Source organism: Stomoxys calcitrans, chromosome 1 (assembly GCF_963082655.1).
Source record: "Stomoxys calcitrans chromosome 1, idStoCalc2.1, whole genome shotgun sequence".
Lineage (NCBI taxonomy): Eukaryota > Metazoa > Arthropoda > Insecta > Diptera > Muscidae > Stomoxys > Stomoxys calcitrans.
Genome location: NC_081552.1, coordinates 246,527,772 through 246,546,709, shown reverse-complemented (window position 1 = coordinate 246,546,709; position 18,938 = coordinate 246,527,772). Strand labels below are relative to the sequence as shown.

At 33.8% G+C, this 18,938-nt stretch overlaps 1 protein-coding gene across 12 annotated transcripts in view; it reads right to left on the bottom strand.

Annotated features, from left to right (window-relative positions):
- LOC106094091 (serine/arginine repetitive matrix protein 2) overlaps positions 1-18,938 on the bottom strand; it is a 56,503-nt gene that overhangs the window by 36,688 nt on the left and 877 nt on the right. For 2 of the 12 annotated variants that reach the window (XM_059361266.1, XM_059361261.1), the window contains exon 3: positions 12,410-12,511. In XM_059361266.1, the coding sequence (XP_059217249.1) occupies positions 12,410-12,511 (102 nt within the window). Of the gene's footprint in view, positions 1-1,624; positions 4,095-12,409; positions 12,512-18,938 lie in introns of those variants that run through there. The other 10 variants (XM_059361259.1, XM_059361260.1, XR_009396654.1 and 7 more) reach the window with 9 other exon arrangements.

Sequence of the window (18,938 nt, the reverse complement as noted above, 5' to 3'; positions counted from 1 at the left end):
ATCTTTCTGCAACTTTGCCCAGATCGGTCCAGATTTGGATATAGCTGCCATATAGACCGATCTCTCGATATATGGTTTTGAGCCCATAAAAGGCGCATTTATTGCCCGATGTCGCCGAAGTTTGGGACAGTGAGTTGTGTTGGGCCCTTCGAAATTATTCTTCAATTTGGCCCAGATTTGGATATAGACCGATCTCTCGATTTAAGGTCTTGCGCCCATTAAAGGAGCATCTATTGTCCGATTTCGCCGAAATTTGGGACAGTGAGTTGTGTTAGGCTCTTCGACATTTTTCTTTGTCGAGTTCTTTTCCCGGTATCTCTGTTGTGCTGTTTCAGGCTATAGACCGATTCAGACCACATTTTGACGTATCAGGAGAAAACGTTGTACAAAATTTCAGCCAAATCAGATAGTGATTGCGCCCTCTAGAGGCTCAAGAAGTCAAGATCCCAGATCGGTTTATATGACAGCTATATCAGATTATTTACCGATTTGCGCCATAATAAACACAGTTTTTTAAAGTCATAACAAAACACCTCATGCAAAATTTCAGCCAAATCCGATAGGAATTGCACCCTCTAGAGGCTCAAGAAGTAAAATAGGGAGATCGGTTTATATGGGAGCTGTATTAGACTATAGACCGGTTTTGACCACATTTGAGACGTACGTTAGAAGTTATGGGATCAGCCAAATCGGATAGGAATTACGCTCTCTAGAGGCTCAAGAAGTCAAGACCCCAGATCGGTTTACATGGCAGCTATATCAGGTTATTGACGGATTTCCACCATACTTCCCACAGTTGTTGGGAGTCATACCGATACACGTCATGCCAAATTTCAACCAAATCGGATAAGAATTGCGCCCTCTAAAGGTTGAAGAAGTCAAGATCCAAGATCGGTTAATAAGGCAGCTATATCAAAACATGGACCGATATGGCCCATTTACAATCCCAACCGACCTACACTAATAAGAAATATTCTTGCAAAATTTCACGCGGATAGCTTTACTCCTTCGAAAGTTAGCGTGCTTTCAACAGACAGACGAACGGACATGGCTAGATCAACATAAAATTTCATGTCGATCAGTAATATATATACCTTATGGGGTCTTGGACGAATATTTCAAGGATTTACAAACAGAATGGCGAAGTTAGTATGGGGTAGTGGTATAACAAAGATAGAATAAACTTGTTCGCAATTAATTGAATTCTTTTAAATTTAGACCAAAACTATTTAAAATTGTTATATAAGGCTTTTTTGCAGGGGATCATACTTAATAGTGAAAAACGTATTATGGTAATCCTGTTCTACATAAGCTGGCAATGGTATTTATCCAGAAATTCGTTGTACTGGATAATAACATATCCATAAAATTTTCATTGCACTGTACACTAAAATAAATCAGGGTTGTTATGTTCGTCTCCCTTTTGGGGTAAAAAATTTTTTAATTTTTTGATTTTCTGAAAAAAAAAATCTAACCGAACCCAGCCCACACCACATCGCTTTGTTTCACAATTTTTCCCAAAAACATCCCAGTAAGAATTTGCGGTTATATTTCTCTCCATTATTGCCTCTTGGAAATGTTGTTACAAAAAAAAAAACTAAATTATTGCATTGCCTTAAGTTACCTTTGATCCAAATGTTTTCCTTCTAAAATTTGGGCATTATTTAACAAAGTTTCCAAAAGCAAAGTGGGTGCCGAACTCTGTAAAATTCCCAAAAGTTTTGGCAATGTCGCTGCTGTGTCATTGAAATTGAAACAACTCAAATAGTTATTGTTCGAAGTAGTGGTTCTACTCGAGGCAGCATTGATGGGGGTGGTGGTGGCGGCGATATATTGTGTGGGGTTGGAGATTTTATTGGAGCACAATGACGTGGTATTAATGTGGGCCACCAAACCAGCTGTTTCGGTTACATTATGACCTATGTTATGATTTGGGCAAGAGCACAAACAATGTTGTGACTGCATGCCGAGAGCTGCCGGTTTTTGTTTATTTTCTTTGGGGTGGTGGTTACGACTCTTGTTGTGCTCCGCCAAAGTCAACCCTCGTTGAACACCCAGAGCGGAGAGTTTATGTTTTCTCAGAGAGTATTGCTGTTTGAGTAAAGCTTTTGATTTTTGTTTTGACACAACTTGTTTGGTAGACCTTTTGGGTTTTAGGGGTTTGAATTTCTTGGCCACCTCCGCATAGAGCATTTCACTCTCGCTAGTGTATTTGGTGAATATGGTGGATGTAAGTGAGTGATGATGATGATGTTGTTGTTGATGTTGAATAGTTTGTTGGGTGTTCACCAAACGATTGTCATGTTGAAAATATTGTTTGAAACTTTTCGCTAAACTTGTGCTGGTGGTGGTGGTATTTTGCTCTTTCTGCATTAATTTTTGAGATTTGTTAATGGCACTGTTGGTTGTGGATATGTTGCGTTTATTGTCACTGGGGCTGATGGTGGTGCAAGGTGCCGACGCTATGGTCAACACACTTGTTTGGAGAGGCTTCCTGCGGCGTTTACGACGCTTTTTAGGTTTCACCGACGTTGCATTGGCATGTATCGGGTGGAATTGTGGATGTTGATTTTGTATGGAAGAGGAAAACATTTTGGCAAAATTTTCGTAGTTAATTTAGTTTTTTGGTCTCTTTAGTTTTTGTGTGTTGAGGAGGCTGCTGTTGTAGATTTAAATTTGTAGATATTATGCTTGGAAAATATTCTAAGATATACCAGTATTTTATGTGATTATTTTTCAGAAATATCAATACTTTGTATTTAATTCAAATTTCTTTTTAGTTTGTCATAAGATTTGATTTTTTTTTCTTGTTGTACAAATGACTACAAAGTTTGTATATAATGTATTAATGCTATGGAAGACATTGATTATATTTATAACGATTACTCAATAGTACATTTTTTTAATGTATATAGAATACTTATGCTATGGAAGACTTGGATTACAACTTATTATTGGTAAACTACATTTTTCAATTATTTTTTTTTTAACTTTTTAAAAGTTTATGTTCTTTTGCTGTGTCATGGAGACAAGTTTTGTTTCTATTACTTTCTTTTTATTACAATATCTTATATTAATTCTTAATATTATGGTAGACTTTGGATTAAGAGCTTTGTAACATTTGTGAAATATTTCCTTGACAATATGGCCCAAAAAGATACATCTAAATTGCTTTCAATGTTAATTAGGGCTTGTTCTTCAATTTTTTACATAGAAATTAATTGTTGGCTATGGGTGATTCAAGGTTTAACGATTTATATCTTCTTTTAAAAAAGAAGATGAGAAGACTTTGGATTGGATTTCAATTTACCTAAATAATGGATGACTATGGACAAAATACTATGCAAATTTATCGATTTTTATCCCCTTTTTAACAAAAAGGATAGGAAGACTAGGGATTTTTTAAAATAATTAAATTTTTCAATGGTGTTTAAATAACTTAATTTTTAAACTTAAATGGACTTGATGTTTTTAGTGCATTTGTATCGATATTTTATTATTTGTTTTATCACTTTTTAACAAAAAGGATGGGAAGACTAGGGATTTTTTAACATAATTAATATTTTTCAATAGTGATGTAACTTAATTTTTGAATGGACTTGATGTTTTTAGTGCATTTTTTATGGATATTTTTCTACTTTAATCAAAGAAAATTGTATTTTCCTTAGCCCGATTGCTTTATATATAAAATAAAATATATACTAATTGTACTTTTTTTGCCAAAAATGATAGGAAGACTTGACAATTTCGAGATTGAATAAATTTCCCAATACTCTCAATAACAATTTTATGTTATTTATCTCTCAAAGAGGAGAGCTCTTTTTTAATTTATACAATTCTATATATTGGATGACTAGGGATATAAAAAGAGTATTGATATATACGCGAATTTATGGATTTTAAATATCTTTTTACCAATAAAAAATATTAAGACTAAGAACATTTAGTGTTCAATCTCAAAATTTAAACTAAAAGAATTGTATGTTGCTTTTGTTATATACGTTAATTCTTCGTTTTTATATTATTTTACTAAAGAAGAAGAAGGGAAGACTATGGATGTTTTTGAAATAAATGAGTTATTTAAAAAATATGTATTTAATAGGGAAATAAATAAAATATTTTTTAATATGTTTTCCAATTTATTGATGTTTATCTTTTGTTACTGCAGGGAATGAATGAATGGAATATAGAGTAAAGATAATATTACCAAATTTAAAATGGTTGTTTTTTAATTAATTATACATAAAACTAAATGCATTGAATTTATGAATGACTATGCAGTATATATTCAAATCTTTGCTTTAATCTTAAGTATAAATATATAATAATGAATGACTACTCAGTTGAAACAACTTCAATGAAAAAAAATAATAATTTTAATTATAAATTACATGAAACAAGATATAAATTAACACAAAAAATGATTGTTGAATGTTTAACTACTCTAGTAACTTCAGCAACTTAAAGTAGCTGAACACAGCAATTAAAATTCTAAAATTTTTTCTATTATTTATGTAATAAGAACGGAGTTGGGATCTATACCTTATTAAAATTGATGTAATGGCTGACTATGAATTTTATATAAATTTTTGTTTTATCAAAAAGGATGAGCTGATTAAACAAATATTTTTGGAATTACAGCTTTTAGGGTTTTTGGTTTGACTATTGACAATAGAAAATGGTTAGACTAAAAGAAGAATTTTCTTCATTTTGATTTTAATATTTAATTCAAATGAAGAAATTCTGTAATTTTGATATAATTCAATCGATTTAAAGTCCCTTGTACCAAACTGACTGACGATATTAATATTGAATGAAATTGTTTCTATGGTTGCTAAATATCTAAAATGCTTATAATTTTATAAATATTTTGAAAAATAGGTTAATCAATTATCAGAAAGAAATATTTAAGTATACTTTTGAGGGGCGGAATCGTTTAATTCAAAACTATTTAATGGCTTTTCGCAAGGGAATCAAGTAAAATGAATCATAAACTATCAAGTTGCGAGAAACACTTCTTAAGCGTTATTTTATTTAATCAACCCGAACCCAAGTGGGTAATATGTCAATTGCAATTTGAACATAATAATTACCGTCTTTTTATTATTTTTATTACTTCCGTAGACTAGAAAATCCAAAATTTATTAAGAAAGGTTATATTTGAGTTATGTGTTTAAACACGAAATTCCTTCAAATTCCAATATATGGAAATTACATTGAATACCAAAATTTTCTTTATTATGGAACTATTTCTATGTCAATTAAAATATATTTATTTATTAGTTCCAACATATAATAAATATATGCTCAAACGTAGAAAAGGTGAAGCATTGACTACTATTTAAATATATTATTAATGCTATACTTGTAATCTGTATAAAATTTGTGATGCAATAAAAATTTAGCATAAGTTGAAATTTTTTTTTTAATTTTTTTTGAAATTTTTTTTTGGAAAATTTTTTGAAAATTTTTTTTTAAAAATTTTTGGATTTTTTTTTTTTTTGAAATTTATTTGTTTCATACAATTAATGTTTTTTCTCAAATTTAAATGTTAAATTTTTAAGAAGAAAAAAAGGTTGAAACTGAAAAACCTTTGTATAACCGTACCATGTAACTCTCTTCTACACTGTTGGCAAATTTAAAACTTGTATAATATTTTAAAATTTAATGTGTATTTGAAGATATTTGTTAAAAATAAAAATTTTATATTATTTTTCAAAATTTATAAAACAAAAACAGATAAAAAGAAAATCAAGTTAATTCCAAATATTTTAACACATCAAACTCAGGTAATGAAGTATACCAGTTATAACGGCCCCAAAAGACTTAAAAATTAAAATATAAACTTTAGGTAAAAAAATTTGATATAATAAATATTTTTCATTATTATCGATTCCTTTTTCAAGTAAATAGATTTATTTTTTATTTTAAAAGTATATTATTATTCTTTATTTCATGAAATTTTATTAAAAGAATGTCCACTCTATTTTTTTCTACAATATAGTCCAAAATTTTCTACGGTTTTTCTTATTGAAATTCCACACTAGAATTTCTTTTACACTTTTATTTATTTATCCGTTTACTGACAATAACAATTATTTCTCTTTCAATAACTAGACTTTACTGAGTTTACATCCATGTTTTCATTTAAATTAGTGGTCGCAGCACACCATTGGAAGGAAGACTTAATTAGTGATTTGTTGTGTATTTTTTTTTTTTTTTTCGTTTTTTATTCGTTATCAAGAGTTCAATGAAGTTGTTAGACGATTTTATTTACATGGAAACACTACCATGGTGGTTTGTCTACAATTTCGCCAAATAAGCAACACAATTCCAATACAATAATCCACTTAACATTTCTGCCCGATGACAATGCATGCCATCAACCCCATCCTAAGAGGGTTGGTTTGTTGGTTGGTGGATTGATTAATAGCCACGTTAAAATGCCAAGAACAAATGTTGGGAGTATAGAAGGAACAATCAAACGCCATGTTGGAGATGGTCTTCAAACCAATGAAGATATAAGGGGGCAAATGGATGTTAATTTTTCCAATTTTTGTTTAAATTTCATTTGTAAATTCTTGTTTTCTTTGTTTGCCACAGCTTAAAAGCAATGCATTGTTATAAATAATTATTAAGGATGCCTGAAAATCCTTCGTTAGCAGCTATCTGCTTTTATATAATGCAGCATCACAACATTGCAAACAATTTTCTTAGTTCATTAATTCGATGGTTATGTCGATTTTACTTAAATTTCTTTATTTAATTTTTTTCTGTATATTGTTATGTATCTTTTATTTTGTTTAATTTTTTTGTATATTTTCTTTGGCACATCCTTTTCTTTTGGAAAATTTTTGTTAACTGAAAATTTTGTCTTCTGCAAAATTCTCTATCCATCCCCTGAAGTCAAGAGAATAAACATGAGAGATGAAATTGCTCTCATTTCTTTCTATTGTAGCAATGTGCAGGACAAATATCTGTCGCCGCATTATTTATGGCACCACGAATGCTGTAACACACATCTTGCAGGGTTGAAACTACCTATTGCAAAACTCTCACAGTGATATCCTGAGCAAAAAATAATAAACTTATTTTTAAAGTAAAAGCTCTCTTTTCGAATTTAAAAGAGTTAACATGGTACACTTGAAACACTTTTGACGGCATACAAATAATTAAAGGTGTGATTACAAATTTCATGAAGAAAATTCATCTCAAAATGTTTGGATCAATCTGTCAAAACAAATATTGTATTGGGTTACCCAAAAAGTAATTGTGGATTTTTTAAAAGAAAGTAAATGCATTTTTAATAAAACTTAGAATGACCTTTAATCAAATATACTTTTTTTACACTTTTTTTCTTAAGCAAGCTAAAAGTAACCGCTGATAACTGACAGAAGAAAGAATGCAATTACAGAGTCACAAGCTGTGAAAAAATTTTTCAACGCCGACTATATTAAAAAACCGCAATTACTTTTTGGGCAACCCAATAGGTGTCGTGTGAACAACACCGACATTGGTTAGGTAAGTAGGAAGCAACATTCCTAGCAAAAAAGTGATTTGAAAACACACCCCCGCCGTTTACGCAGAAAGGAAAGACCCTAATCTCATGGCAGCCGGTCGAACGAAACGGATTGACCCGATGGAACCCTCATCGGCAAGGGCTGCCGCCTCAGTGTACGTGTTCGTCTTTTTTCGCCGTGGGAGAGGCACATCCCGGAGTGCCTTTTAAGAACGCTTCTGCTCCGTGCCGGGATTGAAAAGAACCCCGTACCCTGGTTCGGTTCGCCTCCATCATCGGTAGGTGTCGATGAGGTGTAACCGGTGCATGGAGTGGGTACATTTCCGATCTTGCTCTGGCCTCACTTCACTACGATTAATGGCCAAGCTTACAACCCCGACATAAGTGGGTTACTATCTGGCCATAATCGTCTGGTTCTAGAGGACTATAATGCACATCACACTTCATGGCATTCTCCCATTCTCAGCAATGTAACTTAGGCACCGATTTAGGGAAGATGTGGTCTACTGTTAAGTCACTCTCGAAACCCAGTAGACGGGATGATCGGACCTCAGATCTTGAAGATGCGTGCACCAATTTAACGAAATTTTGTAAGCCACCTTATGGTACCCCAAAAACACCACCCAACAGGACACTTTAACCGCTTTGAGTAATATGGGTATCAAATAAAAGGTATTTAAAAGCAGAATACAAATCTGAGACAAAAAAAAATTTTTGGTGTCTGAGGGCCCTCCCCACCACCCAAAACCCTCCAGCAGGACAAATTTACCGATTGGGAAAATATGGATATCAAATGAAAGCTATTTAAAGGTAGAGTCCAATGCTGATATAACAATTTATTCCTTGGTGTCTGAGGCGCCTCTCCACCCCCCAAAACCCCTCAACAGGACATGTTTACCGATTGGGACAATATGGATATCAAAGGAAAGATATTTGGAAGCTGAGTACACATCTGTTATAAAATTTTGGTCCAAGGTGTCTAGGTGGCCTCCCCAATCCAAAAAACCCCCAAAACGGGCATAAATGTCCAACGTCACAAAATTGGTATCGAATGTAAAGCCTTTGGGACTAGACTACGAATCTATTATGCACAATTCGGACAGAGTCTGGAATCGGCCCACCCAATAAATACCCTTCAATAGGACGTGTAGTTCGATCGGGATAATATGTCAGAAAGATCTATGACAGTATATTTCGCATCTAATGTTTGTATAAGGATACAAGTGTCTGGCTCACGTCCTACCGTTCAAATAAATTGTCGTTTGGTTCTTAGGATCGGGGGATCGATCGTCTCCTCCCAATAAATGCAACACCACACTGTCATGTAGAATGACCGAGAATATATCGTACTCAAATAAAAGGATGTGTCAGAGGGTAATTTCCTTCCCCCCATCCTGCCCAAAACAAAAAGGAATTAGAAATAATACATGAATAATATATGAAGGCCGGTCAGGATAGAATAGGACATAAATAAAAGGTCTTTGGTAATAGAGTACACTTTTAACCTCAAATTGGTAGAACCTGCGGACCTTTAACAATGTAGTATCCCAAGTGGTCGCTATGAAATATGATTTTGAATGTAGATGTAGAGAGACCCCCTAGCCCTGAATATCTTGATAGCCTCCTTCAAAATGATTGACATTATGGGACTTAAACAAAATCGTGCTCTACCACCATGCTGATATTACTTCAGGGTCTAAACTCCCTTCAACCCGGTCATGACCGCCTACTATGGCGATAAATAATAGATATTTTCTGGTAGAAAACGAATTTAATATCCAAATTTGAGGCCAAATGTTTGAGGGTCATGTCAACCCATAAACTCCCCCTAAACCAATGCCAATTGGGGCTCAACTAAAAGAAATTTGAGAGTAGAGCACGATGCTGATACTTTTTCAGGGTTAAGTACGGGCTAATGCTGGCAAAATTTGTGAGATACTATGTCATGTAAAAATTCTCTCAAAAGAGGTGTCGCACTGCGGCACGCTGTCCGGACTCGGCTATAAAAAGGAGTCCCCTTATCATTGAGCATAGTAGTAGTGTGCAAATTTTGCGCATGAACATTCCATTAGGGAACAGGGACAAACTTCTCACATATCAATGAGTGCAGTCCGATTTAAGTTTAAGCTCAATGATTAGGGATCGCCTTTTTCCAGCCGAATCCGAACGGAGTGCCGCAGTGCGACACCTCTTTGGAGAGAAGTTTTTACATGGCATAGTCCTCACAAATGTTGCCAGCATAAGGAGGGGAAAACCACCGCCGAAGTATGGGGGTATATTCATTTTGTCATTCCGTTTGCAACACATCGAAATATCCATTTCCGACCCTATAAGGTAAAATCTAAGACGATCTAGCCATGTCCGTCCGTCTGTCTGTTGAAATCAGGCTACAGTCCTTAAACAAAGACAAATTAAGCTGAAACTTTGCACAGATTCTTTTTTTTGTCCATAAACAGGTTAAGTTCGAAGATGGACTATATCAGACTATATCTTGATATAGCCCCCATATGGACCGATTCGCCGATTTAGATTCTTAGGCCCATAAAAGCCACATTTATTGCCCGATTTTGCTGAAATTTGGGACAGTGAATTGTGTTAGGCCCTTCGACATCCTTCTTCAATTTGGCCCAGACCGGTGCAGCTTTGGATATAGCTGCCATATAGACTAATCTCTCCATTTAAGGTTTTGGGCCCATAAAAGGCTATCTGATGTAGGCGAAATTAAGGATAGTAAGTTAAGTTAAGCCACTCGACATACTTCTTCAATTTGGCCCAGATCGGTCCAGATTTGGATACAGCTGCCATATAAAACGATCTCTCGATATAAGGTTTTTGGTAGTACTAGGCCCTTCGATATCCTTCTTCAATTTGGCCCAGATCGGTCCAGATTTGGATATAGCTGCCATATAGACCAATCTCTCGATTTAAAGACTTGGCCCCAAAAAAGGCACATTTATTGTCCCATTTTGACAAAATTTGATACATTGAGTTGTACTAAGCCCTTCGATATCCTTCTTCAATTTGACCCAGATCGGTCCAGATTTGGATACAGCTGTCATATAGAACGATTTCTCTATATAAGGTTTTTGGCCCATAAAATCCACATTAACCGGTTTTGCTGAAATTTGGAACAGTGAGTTGTGTTAGGCCAGACGACATCCTTATCTAATTTAGCCCAGATTTGGATACAGCTACCATATAGTCCGATCTCTCGATTTAAGGTCTTGGTCCATTAAAAGGCGAATTTATTGCCTGATTTTGCCAAAATTTTGAACAGTAAGTAGTACTAGACCCTTCGATATCCTTCTTCAATTTGACCCAAATCGGTCCAGATTTGGATATAGCTGCCATATAGACCTATCTCTCAATTTAAAGTCTTGGCCCCATAAAAGGCACATTTATAATCCAATTACGCTCAAATTTGACACAGTGACTTATGTTAGGCTTTTCGACATACGTGTCGTATATGGTTCAGATTGGTCTATATTTGAATATGGCTACGAAAAAGACTAGTATTTTGTTCTACAAAATTGAACAGTGACTTATACTTATTGCAAATTGCAAATTGCAAATTTTGCCCATGAACATTCCACTAAGGAACAGGGGCAAACTTCTCACATATCAATGAGTGCAGTCCGATTCAAGGTTAAGCTCAATGATAAGGGGCCTCCTTTTTATAGCCGAGTCCGAACGGCGTGCCGCAGTGCGACACCTCTTTGGAGAGAAATTTTACATGGCATAGTTCCTCGCAAATGTTGCCAGCATTAGGAGGGAAAAACCACCGCTGAAAATTTTTTTTCTAATGGTCTCGCCAGGACTCGAACCCAGGCGTTCAGCGTCATAGGCGGACATGCTAACCTCTGCGCTACGGTGGCCTCCGACTTGTACTCATTAGACTTTTCAATATCCGTGTCGAATTGGGTCCAAATCGGACCATATTTCGATAAAGCTACTATGGCGGCATAAATTTTGCATTTTTCACCGGATTATGGCAAAATGTGGTTTACATATATACCCGAGGTGGTGGGTATCTGAAGTTCGGCCCGGCCGAACATAACGCCTGTTTAGTTATTTCTGATGGTCTCGCCAGGATTCGAACCCAGGCATTCAGCGTCATAGGCGTACATGCTACCCTCTGCGCTACGGTGGCTTTCGAAGTAGTGGTGTAGGTTATAAAAATTCACGAGATGGGGTGTGTATTTGATATTGAAATTCCATATTAGGTTTGATTGGACAATCTTACACTTGAGCGGTACACAAGTCGCTAAAGGCGCATCTACCGATTTTACCATTTTCAAAATTGCCTCTCATTTTTCAATATCTATAATTATTTTTTTTTCGTTCTTTGATTATTTTTTTTATTCTGCATTGGGAATTAAAATCTAAACCTCACTTTATTTTAAATATTCTTTAGTTTATTTCAAAATCCACTTAGCCACTCACTGCTTTTGCATTTTTTCTAGTTAGTTTTTAAACAATCCACAACATGTGTAGATTTGTATTAACAACCTGACACGACATCATGGCTATGACATTCAATCACTCATGCCCCGTTGACCAAGTGACAAGTGTATGTGAGAGCAAACCCTAGGACTCTAACATGAAATGTATTGATTATTCCAAGTTGATGAAACCAAACCATTTCCCCCTCAGCTAATAGCTTACTCTGCAACAAGAATACAACTAAATTTGGTATACGAAAAAAATGCAAATTGTATTTCATTACAAGTTTGCATGACACAATGTAGAAAATGAGCGTGAAATATTTAAGACTTTCTGCAGCATTACATAACACAACAATTTTGTAGAGTGGTTAACAAAAAAAAAACCCACCCGACAAAAACTCTTCCTGTATGCATAAAAACTCAAGAAAATAAGAAAAATACTTACGCTACTCTACCAAATTCATCTTTTGGTATATCTGTCCTTCCTGTTCCCAATAATTTTCGTCGATACGAATCAACTTTGGCCTTGATTTCTTCAGGTGAAAGTCTGAAAAAAAAAAACGAAATAGTGTGAAATTATTCCAACAATTAAATGGCACAAAAGCACGTCTGAGAAACCATGCCTAGAAAAATGTGTATATTAGAGTGACATATACAGGACCATACCCAAGTTTAAAGCTTTTAATTGTTTAAATTTTTCGTCCTCTGTGCTGAGCACAATAATTATGAAAAATTTATTATATATTGTAGTTAAAATCACAAAACTTTTGCTTTCAAATATCTTTGTTCTTCTCTGGCTTTCCTCTAACTTAGGTAACTTTTCGAGATTTAATTTTGTTTAAAATTATGATATACTATTAAATATATGTTGTGTTGTACGTTTAACGTTTCCATCGATAATGAGGTGTGTTGACAATTTTATGTATTATAGAGTGATTTCTTTCTGGGCTTTCGGAGTCCGTAAACTGTCCGCAAGGAGAGTTGGGTTGGAAATACACACAAAAATTGCACTATTTCCACCCTTTGCAGCAACGCAGCAACACGGATAGAGGCCGACTGGTTGGCTATAGTGCAGGTTTGTTTTGCTCATTGCTTGGTATGGGGGTTGAAAACAATAGTGAGGAAATTCAAATGATAAACGGCACAACCGGAAGAGTGTATGCTTACAATTTGTTGGCCAGTATAGTGAAAAGGGAAAAGAGAGAGCATGGTTACTTGATGGTTATTGACAGAACAAGTAGGAGAGTATGCGAGCAAAAGAGAGTGTGTCAAGTAAATGTTAACCACCAGTGGGGTTGCACATAATGACAGTGATTTTCTCCAAAATTCAACTCACACACACACACATGTACATACGTTTGAAAGTACAAACGTCAAAGAAATCTTACAAAAACATAACTATACATCTACAACATACAGTTAATCGTTAGGGACGCATTGACGACGAGACATACAATTTATCTAATTAAGGACTATACTTGTCATTCAACAATTTGTAAATAGAATACTTTTTCTTCCAATTCGACTTAAACACATATATTATTTTCTGCCAAAATTTAGCAAAAGTCCTACCAAAATTTAACAAAAATCCTACCAAAACCTAGGATGAACAGTTCGATTTTTGAAAAACGGGTTTCATTTGATTGGGTTTCTTGAAAATTCCCATTTTTCGGTTTTTTGATAAATGGGATTCTTGCCCAAAATAACCGATTTCTAACTAATGGTTAATTTCTAACCATATTTTGTGTTAATAATTCCTATAGAAAAAGTTTTAAACAAATTTATCGAAATTCAGTCTTTAGGGAAAATTTATTAAACTTTGAGACGACATTTTTATCGAATTTGAATCATTAGGGAAGATTTAATAATTTTTTTTAAGTTTTATCAAAGTTTAAAGTTGAAACAAGTATAAAAGCGTTAAAGTCGGCCGGGCCGAACTTTGGATACCCAAATCCGGTGAAAAATGCATACATTATGCTCCATAGCAGCTATATCGAAATATGTTCCGATTTGGACCAAATATTGGGTTGCCCAAAAAGTAATTGCGGATTTTTTAAAAGAAAGTAAATGCATTTTTAATAAAACTTAGAATGAACTTTAATCAAATATACTTTTTTTTTAAATTTTTTTTCTAAAGCAAGCTAAAAGTAACAGCTGATAACTGACAGAAGAAAGAATGCAATTACAGAGTCACAAGCTGTGAAAAAATTTGTCAACGCCGACTATATGAAAAATCCGCAATTACTTTTTGGGCAACCCAATACTAATAAGTACAAGTCATTGTTCAATCCCATGACAGCCGGTTGTACGTACCGGATTGACCCGATGAAGTTCTTCATCGGCAAAGGCTGCCGCCTCGTTGTATAACACTGCTACAACAACAACAACAACAACACAAGTCATTGTTCAATTCTGTCTAACAAAATATTGTTAGTAACTATATCGAAAAATAAACCGATCTGAACCATATACGACATGGATGTTGAAAAGACTAACATAAGTCACTGAGTCAAATTTCAGTGAAATCGGATTATACATGCGCCTTTTATGGGGTCAAGTCTATAAATCGAGATATCATTCTATATGGCAGCTATATGCAAATCTAGACCGATTGGGGTCAAATTGAAGAAGGATGTCGAAGAGTCTAACACAACTCACTGTCCCAAATTTCGACGAAATCGGACAATAAATTCACCTTTTATGGACTCAAAACCTTTAATCGAAAGATCGGTCTATATGGCAGCTATATACACATCTTGATCGATCTAGGCCAAATTGCAAAAGGTTGTCCAGGAGCTCAACTTAACTCACTGTCCAATATTTCGGCGAATTTGAACAATAAATGCGTCTTTTATGGCCCCAAGGCCTTAAATCGAAAGATCGGTCTATATGGCAGCTATATCCAAATCTGGACCGATCAGTGCCATATTGCAGAAGTATGTCGAAGGGCCTAACACATCTCGCTGCCCCAAATTTCAGCAAAATCGGATAATAAATATGGCTTTTATGGGCCTAAGACCCTAAACCGGCAGATCGGTCTATATGGCAGCTATATCCAAATCTGGACCGATTTGGACCAAATTGCAGAAAAATTTCAAAGGGCCTAACACAACTCATTGTCCCAAATTTTGGTAACATCTGACAATAAATACGCCTTTTATGGCCCCAAAGCCTTAAATCGAAAGATCGGTCTATATGGCAGCTATATCCTAATCTGGACCGATCAGTGCCATATTGCAGAAGTATGTCTAAGGGGCTTAACTTAACTCACTGTTTCAACTTTCGGTGACATCGGACAATAAATGCGCCTTTTATGGGCCCAAAGCCAAAGCCGAAGGGCCTAACACAATTTACTGTCCCAAATTTTAATTTAATTTAAAATCGGGGGATCGGTCTATATGGGTGCTATATCAAGATATAGTCCGATCTTTGAACTTAACCTTCTTATGTACAAAAAAAAGAATCTGTGCAAAGTTTCAGCTCAAAATCTCTATTTTTAAAGACTGTAGCGTGATTTCAACAGACAGACGGACGGTCATGTCTAGATCGCTGATCAAGAATATGTATACTTTATAGGGTCGGAAATGGATATTTCGATGTGTTGCGAACGGAATGACAAAGTGAATATACCCCCATCCTTCGGTAGTGGGTATAAAAAAGCTAGCCGAATTTTTTTAAGATTAAAAGAAATTTTGTATTTAGATAAAATTTCATTGAAATTTTGTCTTTAGATAAAATTTCATTGAAATTTTGTCTTTAGATAAAATTTCATTGAAATTTTGTATTTAGATAAAATTTCATTGAAATTTTGTCTTTAGATAAAATTTCATTGAAATTTTGTCTTTAGATAAAATTTCATTGAAATTTTGTCTTTAGATAAAATTTCATTGAAATTTTGTCTTTAGATAAAATTTCATTGAAATTTTGTCTTTAGATAAAATTTCATTGAAATTTTGTCTTTAGATAAAATTTCATTGAAATTTTGTCTTTAGATAAAATTTCATTGAAATTTTGTCTTTAGATAAAATTTCATTGAAATTTTGTCTTTAGATAAAATTTCATTGAAATTTTGTCTTTAGATAAAATTTCATTGAAATTTTGTCTTTAGATAAAATTTCATTGAAATTTTGTCTTTAGATAAAATTTCATTGAAATTTTGTCTTTAGATAAAATTTCATTGAAATTTTGTCTTTAGATAAAATTTCATTGAAATTTTGTCTTTAGATAAAATTTCATTGAAATTTTGTCTTTAGATAAAATTTCATTGAAATTTTGTCTTTAGATAAAATTTCATTGAAATTTTGTCTTTAGATAAAATTTCATTGAAATTTTGTCTTTAGATAAAATTTCATTGAAATTTTGTCTTTAGATAAAATTTCATTGAAATTTTGTCTTTAGATAAAATTTCATTGAAATTTTGTCTTTAGATAAAATTTCATTGAAATTTTGTCTTTAGATAACATTTCATTGAAATTTTGTCTTTAGATAAAATTTCATTGAAATTTTGTCTTTAGATAAAATTTCATTGAAATTTTGTCTTTAGATAAAATTTCATTGAAATTATGTCTTTAGATAAAATTTCATTGAAATTTTGTCTTTAGATAAAATTTCATTGAAATTATGTCTTTAGATAAAATTTCATTGAAATTTTGTCTTTAGATAAAATTTCATTGAAATTTTGTCTTTAGATAAAATTTCATTGAAATTTTGTCTTTAGATAAAATTTCATTGAAATTTTGTCTTTAGATAAAATTTCATTGAAATTTTGTCTTTAGATAAAATTTCATTGAAATTTTGTCTTTAGATAAAATTTCATTGAAATTTTGTCTTTAGATAAAATTTCATTGAAATTTTGTCTTTAGATAAAATTTCATTGAAATTTTGTCTTTAGATAAAATTTCATTGAAATTTTGTCTTTAGATAAAATTTCATTGAAATTTTGTCTTTAGATAAAATTTCATTGAAATTTTGTCTTTAGATAAAATTTCATTGAAATTTTGTCTTTAGATAAAATTTCATTGAAATTTTGTCTTTAGATAAAATTTCATTGAAATTTTGTCTTTAGATAAAATTTCATTGAAATTTTGTCTTTAGATAAAATTTCATTGAAATTTTGTCTTTAGATAAAATTTCATTGAAATTTTCTTTAGAAAAGGGTCTAAAGTGTTTGCGCCGCTGTCAGCCCTTTATGGTGCGACTGCACAGCTATCACAATTATACCCCATTTGTGGTCCCTGAACGTACGTACGCACCAGAAAAGGAGATACCTTAATTGCTAGCCTGAGAGCGAATCTTCCCTTCCTTGGATTTGGTAAGTAACAAATATTAGTTACGACCTCAAAATACGCTATAAAGAGACAAGCTGCGAGTATTGAAGGCAACTAAGGAATGAAAGGTGAAAAAAGCATAACTGAATTTTAATAGAGATTGCCGGCAATTCAATTATAATGGACAGAATAAAACACACATGGGTCACATAGGCACGACATCTCGTCGGTGTAATGCAATATTGTTCCATACGCCACTTTATTGATTTTGAGATAAACGCGTTTGAAGTTTGTAAAATACATTGAATTAGACCACAATTGGCATATTTACACCTCAATATCTGGAAAACTTAATAATTCAAATTTTCTTAGTGATTCTGAAAGCACGTATCTCAACATCACAAAAACCGATACTAACTCAAACATGTAAGAGCGTGCTAAGTTCGACCGGGCCGAATCTTATATACCCTCCACCATGGACCGCATTTGTCGAGTTCTATGCGAGGTATCTCTTTTTAGGCAAACAAAGAATATTGAATAAGAACTGTTATGCTATTAGAGCTATATAAAGTTATAGTCCGATTCGGACCATAAATGAATTGAATGCTGAACATTATAGAAGTCATTGTGTAAAATTTTTGTCCATTCGGATAAGAATTGCGCCCTCTAGAGGCTCAAGAAGTCAATATCCCAGATAGGTTTATATGGCAGCTATACCAGGTTACATACTGATTTGCGCCATATCAAATCATAATAAAACAACTCATGCAAAATTTCAGCCAAAGCGGATGAGAATTGCGCGCTCTAGTGGCTCAAGAACTCAAGATCGGTTTATATGACAGCTATACCAGATAATGAACCGAGTTGAATCATAATTAACACAGTTGTTGGAAGTGATACCAAAACATTACGTGCAAAATTTCAGTCAAACCGGACGAGAATTGCGCCCTCTAGAGACTCAAGTAGTCAAGATCGGTTTATATGACAGCTATACCAGATAATGAACCGAGTTGAATCATAATTAACACAGTTGTTGGAAAAGATACCAAAACACTACGTGCAAAACGTCAATCAAATCGGACGAGAATTGCGTCCTCTAGAGGCTCAAGAAGTCATCGGTTTATATGACAGCTATATCAGGTTATGTACCGATTTGAACTATACTTAGGACAGTTGTTGGAAGTCATAACAAAACACCTCATGCTAACCGTCAGCCAAATCGGATGATAATTGCGCCCTCTAGTGGCTCAAGAAGTCAAGATCCAAGATCGGTTGATATGGCAGCTATATCATAACATGGCCCGATTTGGCCCATTTACAATCCCAACCGATAAGAAGTATTTGTGCAAAATTTCAAGTGCCTAGCTTCACTCCTTCAAAAGTTAGCGTGCTTTTGACAGACAGACGGACGGACGTGGCTAGATCGACTTAAAATGACATGACGATCAAGAATATATATACTTTATGTGGTCTCAGACGCATATTTCGAGGTGTTACAAACAGAATGACGAAATTAGTATACCCCATTCTATGGTGGAGGGTATAAAAATTCGAAAATAGCGTATGAATCAAGATAGCATTAAACCGACGATCCATCGTTGATTACTTGAACCGACATCGCGGAGGATTTATTTCATTTTCTCTATCAATTTACGGACTTAAGCTATTGCAGAGATATGATACCGTGGTATTTTTTCTTCGAGAAGT